Source organism: Orcinus orca, chromosome 14, assembly GCF_937001465.1.
Source record: "Orcinus orca chromosome 14, mOrcOrc1.1, whole genome shotgun sequence".
In the NCBI taxonomy this organism is placed as follows: domain Eukaryota; kingdom Metazoa; phylum Chordata; class Mammalia; order Artiodactyla; family Delphinidae; genus Orcinus; species Orcinus orca.
In genome coordinates, this window is record NC_064572.1 from 61,079,726 (window position 1) to 61,087,124 (window position 7,399).

At 38.0% G+C, this 7,399-nt stretch overlaps 1 protein-coding gene across 9 annotated transcripts in view; it reads left to right on the forward strand.

Annotated features, from left to right (window-relative positions):
* R3HCC1L (R3H domain and coiled-coil containing 1 like) overlaps positions 1–6,504 on the forward strand; it is an 87,475-nt gene extending 80,971 nt beyond the window's left edge. For all 9 annotated transcript variants that reach the window (XR_004482618.2, XM_033425735.2, XM_004268429.4 and 6 more), the window contains one exon: positions 5,695–6,504. Coding sequence is in view for 8 of the 9 variants with exons in the window: in XM_033425735.2 (XP_033281626.1) it covers positions 5,695–5,762 (68 nt within the window). In the remaining variant the exon portion in view is untranslated. The remainder of the gene's footprint in view (positions 1–5,694) is intronic.
* Positions 6,505–7,399: the final 895 nt, after the last annotated feature.

The window sequence follows — 7,399 nt, forward strand, 5'->3', positions numbered from 1 at the left end:
AAAGGGGTCAGTACAGCATAGGAAATAACATTATAGACTCTGGAATCAGACTGCCTGGGTCTACATCTAAACTCTGCCATTTACTGGCTATGTCACCTTAGGCAAATTACCAGTTGGGTAATTACTCTCTGGAGGCCTCTGTTTCCTCATCCATAAAATGGGAATCAAGTGAGATAATCCACAAAAGATACTTAGTCATCTTTAAAAACGATAGGAACACTCTCCCTCCTGTTTCTCTAGGCCTATAATAAGTGTGTGATAAATATGAGCTGCTGCTGTTTTTAGTAATAGTAGCAAAATATCATTTTATGGTGAGTCCAGCACAGATTCCAGTACGTATTTTTTTCTTGTCATTACTCTTTTTATTTTCAATTGCCTGTGATACACTATCACCTACATTTGGAATTCACTGTGTACCTACCGTGTGCAAGGCATGGTGCTCCCTAATTAGGAAAGTTAGAGAAACAGCAAGATGTTGTTCCTCTCCTTAAGACTTGCAGTCTGGTGGGGATATCTGCCTTGAGTAAGAAAGAAAATATGAACCTGATATTTTAAGCAGTTGTTTCTCCTCTCTCTTCAGTTCTGAAGATTTTAAGATTAAAAGCCACATAGAGGTTTTTGCAATTAAAAGGATTGGAAGGAAATTCCTGGCAATATAACATGTTATGATAACTCTGGATGGGGATGGTATTATCTCCAGTTTAGAGCTGGCCCAGAGAGGTGAAGTAGCTGATCTAAGGTCACCCAACTGGTAAATTGAAAGGAGACATTTGAACCTAGGCCTCCTCTAATTAAAACCCATGTTCCTTTTATAATAGTGTAATCCCTTTTGAAGGAGTTTTGGGGTAATTAACATTTTTTTCCAAAAAAAAAAATTAAAACATTTTAAGGTCTTCAGAAAATAAAATATGACAGGCTTCTTTTTAGTTATCCTTTCCAATGGTTAGAGCTTTTACTGTCAGAAAATTCTTCCATAGGTCTAACTTAAATCTGTACAATAGTTTAATACAGTTTCCTCTTCTTTTTTATTTAGTAGAAATTCAGGAACATCTGGACATCATTCTGTTCTAACAGCCTTTAACTGTAAAGATCAGGGCAGATCATTTAGGAGTGAGAGGATCTGGGCTATAATAGAGTTTTTGCCGTTAACTAGCTATATGGCCATGGGCAATTTTCTTATACTTCTCTGTGCCCCAGTTTCCAACAAAGTGAAAGCAATGCCTGACTTACCTAACCATGGAGAATTTTTTGAGCAACATAAGTTAACATGTATAAAAATGTTTAAAAGGTGCTTTACGTATTTAGAATACTATTATTTATGTGACTCTTGGGAAATTAGTATTCATTATAATAATATAAGCCAGTAATGACAAATGTGTACTGTGTACTGTTGCTCCCCATTCATTATCCATGACAGACAGTGCTAATCAGTCATGACACTCTTGGTGAGTTTTGACTTGACCGTAGCCAATAGATCAGAATTAGCATAGAAATCGAAATTGAAATCTTTGTGCCATCCTGATATAGGTACTTTTATTAATAATACTATAGAATAATTTCCTAGCCTTTCTTTTTCCCACTTCAAGAGTTCTGCTGTCTGGCACAGTGCCTAGTTCATAAAGAGATACTCAGTGTGCATATTCATTGACTGAATACATGAATGACATTTGTTACTCTAATTTTTCTTCATATGTCTTATTTCACTCATGATTCTACTCTGAACCCTTTCAAGTCCTCCATGATTTTCTTTATAAAATCCAGAGTTGAACATTACATATGGAACCCTTCTAATTAATGAATTTGGAATTTGGGATTTTGAGGTATAAATACTTTCCTGATAACTTCCTTTACCCTACTTTGGTCTTCTTATCCTTTTATTGAGAAGTCTTTGTCTTAATCCTTAAAAAGGAGATTAAGAAATTAAAGCTACTCTGGGGAGAATCGAGAAAAAGGAAGTACTCAAATCATTTTAAGCAAATCATATTTTATATATCTGGAAAATAAGAACTTTAGACACAAGTCCCTGAGTGTGAGGAACAGATAGATCTTTTAGTCTAGCAGAGCGCATGACAGATTAGAACTATACTAAGAGTGGGAAATGAAAACAGAGATCGTCCTTGAGTACTTTGTATTTGACTTAATCACGTTTTAAATCAAGGATTCACACTAAATGATAAAACCACATTTTAAAGACCAGACTCAGGAATACGTGTAAAATTTCCCCATGTTCCACTTATCAGAACATTTGATTCCCACCTAAAGTTGGAATCAAAGTTTTCAGAATAAGCCACTCTCATTTTCAAAGCCTGCCATAATTTTATTTCATAACTTTGTTCCATTTTATTCTTGGGGGGTATATGATTAATTGGCTGGTTCTAAAAGGCCATCTTTTGGGTCATAGGCCTGAGAGGCAGAGTTAGGTAAACAATAAATTGATCCCTTAGTTTGATTAATGAAATCACTGAGAACTTAAAAGTAAAATCATCTCTATAGGATACTTAGTCAACTGTAATAAAAATTTAATCACAGTCAGCTGCCTTCTGAAATCCTTTTTAGGAATTCCATTATTCTGCCTTCAAGAACAGTGCTGCGTTGCTGACTCATAATCTAGGTCTTACGGCATTTTCTTGGTGTCTTTTCTCCCTGGACGTGAAGTTCCCTTCATTTCTAACCACATTTCCTTTCATTTTAATCTGACCTTTTTCTGTGGAATGCAGTATTTATCCATATTTTTGGTGTCACCTGCTGTTTAGTAAACTCACGTCTCTGACCTATATCAGAGATGAAAATGTTTATGGACTGACTGACCATTTCACCAGTTATTGCTAAGTAAATAACACGTGTTATACTTAATACATTGATAATCATTCCACCCTCTAGAGTTAAATGCTCCCTTAACACTTACGTGAGCCAGACTATTTTTTCCCAGTATATTAATGATTAATACATACTTGGTAAGCCTGAAATCTAAAACGAAGAGGTCATTTATGTTACCTCTCCTTGATCTACCAGGTCTGTCAATCCATAAAAGAAGGCAGTTAGATTAGTTTGACCAGACTTGTACTTCAAGTCTTCAGGTTGATTATTACTCTGTAGGTGGCTACAAGTGGATTTTGTGATGATTTTTCTTCATTATTTTCTTAGGTGTAGAAGTAAATTTTGAAGGTTTTAATTTCCATCCCTTTTCTTTATTTTTGTAAACACGACACCAAACTGGCCCCTTTTTCATCTTTAGCACTTTCTGTTCCCTCAGTGAGAAGTCAACTCATTTAATGTAATCGTTTCTGCCAATTTATTTATTATACTGAGAAATAAAAGTCTTCAGGGCCAGCTTACGTTAGTGCTTTAGGTTAGTCATTTCATGCTAACACTATATTCTTCTTTAGTTCCTTGCCCTTATGGCTGCTGTTGGGCTTTCTCTTACTTTTTTTAATTGGTGGAGTTAAAGTTAATAGGAGCTTTTTTAATACAGTCTATCAGCTATTACCTACTTTCTTTTCTCTTTGATAAAGTGGAAACATGTTTATTCTTTATCTTTCGCAAAATACTTTTTTTCCCCCACATTTGTTCCTTTTCTGTGTAAATATTTTCAGATCCTCTCTTCAGAGGTCAGGACAGTAGAAAGTATGCTGATTTAAGAATTAAGGACCTGGGTTCCAGCTTCAGGTTTTCACTGATTATGTAATCGTAGGCAAGTTACTTAACACCTCCAAGCTTCCATTTTTTCTTTTAAGATGAAGAAAATATTTTTAGGTCTCATCCTAACCTGTATTTCTGTATTCTGTTCATGTTCTATATTTATAAATTTAAGCCTCACATTTTCACTATTTCTTTGTGCTTCTCAGTTTGTCTCTCTATTCTTGCTGACTTTATCATATGGTTTACCACCAGAATTTCCTCTTATATTTACATATATTTGGTAATACAGATCTACAGTCTTTTGTTGGAAAGCATTAGTGTAGGAAATGTTTCAGAATTCTAAACTTTTCCAATTTTAGAAAAATAATATATTAATACATGTTTCATAACACCAAAATCGAACACATTAGCATTAATATTTCTGTGGCCTTATGTCCTTTCAGGTTATATTTGCCACCAAAGGAGTTTTGACCCCAAACTTTTTAAAAAACAAAAAACTTTTTTTTCAGTGCTACTTCGATTTTGAAATCGTGGATTATGGACCAGTCATTCGTTTTTCTACTGCTCCTGGATTTCTTTTCCTAAAGCTTTCCATATTGCCTCTCTGGTTTAAGTTTCTGAGTTTATTGAAAAATCTGAGTTCTAATAATTCACTTTTCTAGTTTCTTCACTTTTTCTTGGAACCCAGGACCACTTTTTGATTGTTTTCATCCAAGGTTGCCTTTGCCTTTAGATCCTCTCCTAACTTTTCTCTGAATCAGAGCCACAGTCAGCCTTCCTAAGAAATCCCAGAATCCTTTAGACAAGCCAGTTATCCTTCGTGCTATCTCCCTGGAGAACCTCAACCCAATTTAAGCCTGCCTTAAAGCTGAGTCACATGACACTGAGCCTTCAGTTTGGAATTTACTGACCCCCATTTTTTGCCTCTTGTAACTTTGCTGCTATTTTCAGATAATGCCACAAGATGGTGCCCAAATAGCAGCAAATTTCTCTTTCTCACATTTCCAAGTGCCAGTTAGCTTCCTTATCAAGTTCTTTGCCCTTAAAGTTGAGTCAAATATAGTATAGGAATTCCGTAAGGGATTCTGCTGATTTGGAAAGATATGTCAGAATAGCAAGAATTAACTCTAAACTCACCTTGATTTCTGTAATCCCCCTGGTTCATGACTTGCAAAATCTTTTAGTCGAAATAATTGCCCTTGGAAGGAAGCACTTAGGCTTAATCATCTACATTTTATGGTGTCAAGATCAATGACTGACTAGCCATGAAATTAGAACTGGTATTGTGGCATCTAGTGAAGTACTTGGGTCACCACACCGTGTAAGGTCTTTATTGTCTCAGGTATTGGTGAAAGTGTTAAATGGAAACTAAGCTTCTGTGTTAAAATTTGAAGATGGATTGCCCAGATTTGTGCATTTTTTGTTTTTAGAAACAGTTCTTAGTTTCCCTCCATTATATGTGGTCATTTTTCCATGTTGGAATTGGTGTTCCAGAAGATTTCTGGCTCCTGAAAGTGCTCTGAAAATATTGAAATTTGATTTTCCTGTGAAATTTTTTTTTCTTTCTTTTGTAGAATTGTAGTAGAGAGATATGACTAAAGCCCAGTGGCTACTATTTCCATTTGAGCAAAAAAGTAGAAGAAAAATATTGAAACATATTCTTGATGCCTATTGAAATATTTATATAGATCAGTAGACTGGGAATAATGGGCAATTTTACTGAAGCACTAACACAGTTTAGAAAGATAATTAAAATAAATATATTATTATCAGCAAGACAAAAATCTGGATCCTGCTCGGTTCTGACTTACTCCATATGCTTTTTATTTCTATTAGCCACAGATCTTTCTGTTTTTATTATATAGTAAGAGAAACATTGTTCCCACTTACAAAGCACTTGGAAAGTTAAAAATATTGACTCTTGGAATCAGGTAAGAGAAAACCAGGGAATTCACCTGTCTCATGATTAAAGTTTGCCTTGTAATTCAGATTAAGTGAAAGTCACTGGTTATGTGAAGTTATACTTCACCATCTTAACACTGCCCTTATTTACAGAGAGAAAACAATTGGAAGCCAAGCAACGGGAAGACATCTGGGAAGGCAGAGACCAGTCTGCAGTTTGAACATCATTTGATGACAGGGATAATTCCAGGAATTCAGAAAATATTTCCAGTCTTCAGAGGATTTTTCCAGAGCTCTGTGTACATGCAGATGTGCATGTTAACGAAAGAAAGAGATAAGCGATCAAGACAAGGGCTGATGAGGTATAGGAGGAAGACAGACTCCTGTTTGTCTTCACTCCTAAATGCAGTTCTTTGGAACTGCCTTAACTGTGTTGGACGTGGAAGGAAGCCATCAGCTAGGAAGAAACTTGGAAGATGTGACTTCCAAGAGTCCTCTGGACAGGGCAAGTCACACTTCCAAGATGTTTTAAGCAAATGCAAAACAGAGGATTCAAACCTGTGATGATGGGAGATTAAGGCACCGCAAAGGCAGGGTGTTCCTTAGTACCTCACAAAGCTGAGAACAGCAGTATTGCAGGGGGCGGGTGAGGTGGGCGGTCAGAGGGGAGGGAGCTGTTAGTACAAGGAGATGGAACGGTATCTGGAGTGCTTGGTATTCACAGAATCTGCACTGCCGGTTCCAGAGCCCCAAAGTTGGTGAACTGCAGCAGGTGTAGGTATTTGGACTCCAGAGCTTGTACTAAGCTGAGTGCCTGGGGCTGCTCCAGCCGCATGGCAGCCTGGGGCGTGCCCGCTTCATTCCTTACAGGAAGCCAGTCTTGGGAGCTGTGTGCCAGTTCCAGTTTAAGCAGTACTATCACGTTGTAAGAGAAAGACATTAAAGCCCATTTTATGACATACATCACTCTGCTGTTGGCCAGTTTTGTCATGCCCCTAAAGAAATTAGAGAGCAGTTCTTCCCTTATCTTCACCCCTGTAATGCTGTGCGTGGATTCGGTGGATCTGTTGGTTTTATTGATCAGCAGTAGACTGCTGATCATCTCTGTGCCCCAGAGTATACTACAAAATACTCTCCTGGCATTGGTATGTGGTGGCTCCTCTCCCCTTCTTGCCCTCTTTGCACATCCCCACTCCACCCTCTTGCCTTTCGCCATTTTTGTCCAATCTGACATCCTGCAGGAGGCATCTGGCACACAGCATGTTCTTGGTATGATCTTCTCTGCCTTTGCCAGAGGCATTTGGCAAAAGCCGTACCAGCTCGTCCATTATAGTGAAGAGCAGCAAGTCACACACCTCTGGGCAGTAAGAGATTTCCTAAAAGACGTGGACAAGTCAGAGCAGTCAGCTCAGGCTTTATCCTTCTCATATCTGCATTCTCAGTGTTTTTGAAGAAATCGTAGTGGTAGACCTCCAGATGCTGAGAGAGCAAGAAATGATGTCTCATTGTGCTTTCAGTGAGGGCAGCAGCCTCATTTTTGTATGATTTAGTGCCCATGACAATGATGGGTTATAGCATTGCCTAGAAGATGGTGTAGTGGGGCTCCGTCCAAACGTTCCTCAAATGACACTGGCCGTGGGTCTTGATCCCTGCCGCTGTTTCGGTCTTAGAGCCCTCTTACAGTTCCTCAGCATTGTTTTTCTCATCCTTTGTCTGTTCTGAAACTGTCCCTTGTTCATGTTCAATACCTCCATTCCAAGTTTGGAGGGGTCATTAGGTCCTCTCGACCCTCTGCCCCAGCACTGCTTAGGGCACCTGGCTGTACAGCTTGTGCTGTCATCGTAGAACAGAGGGAAGT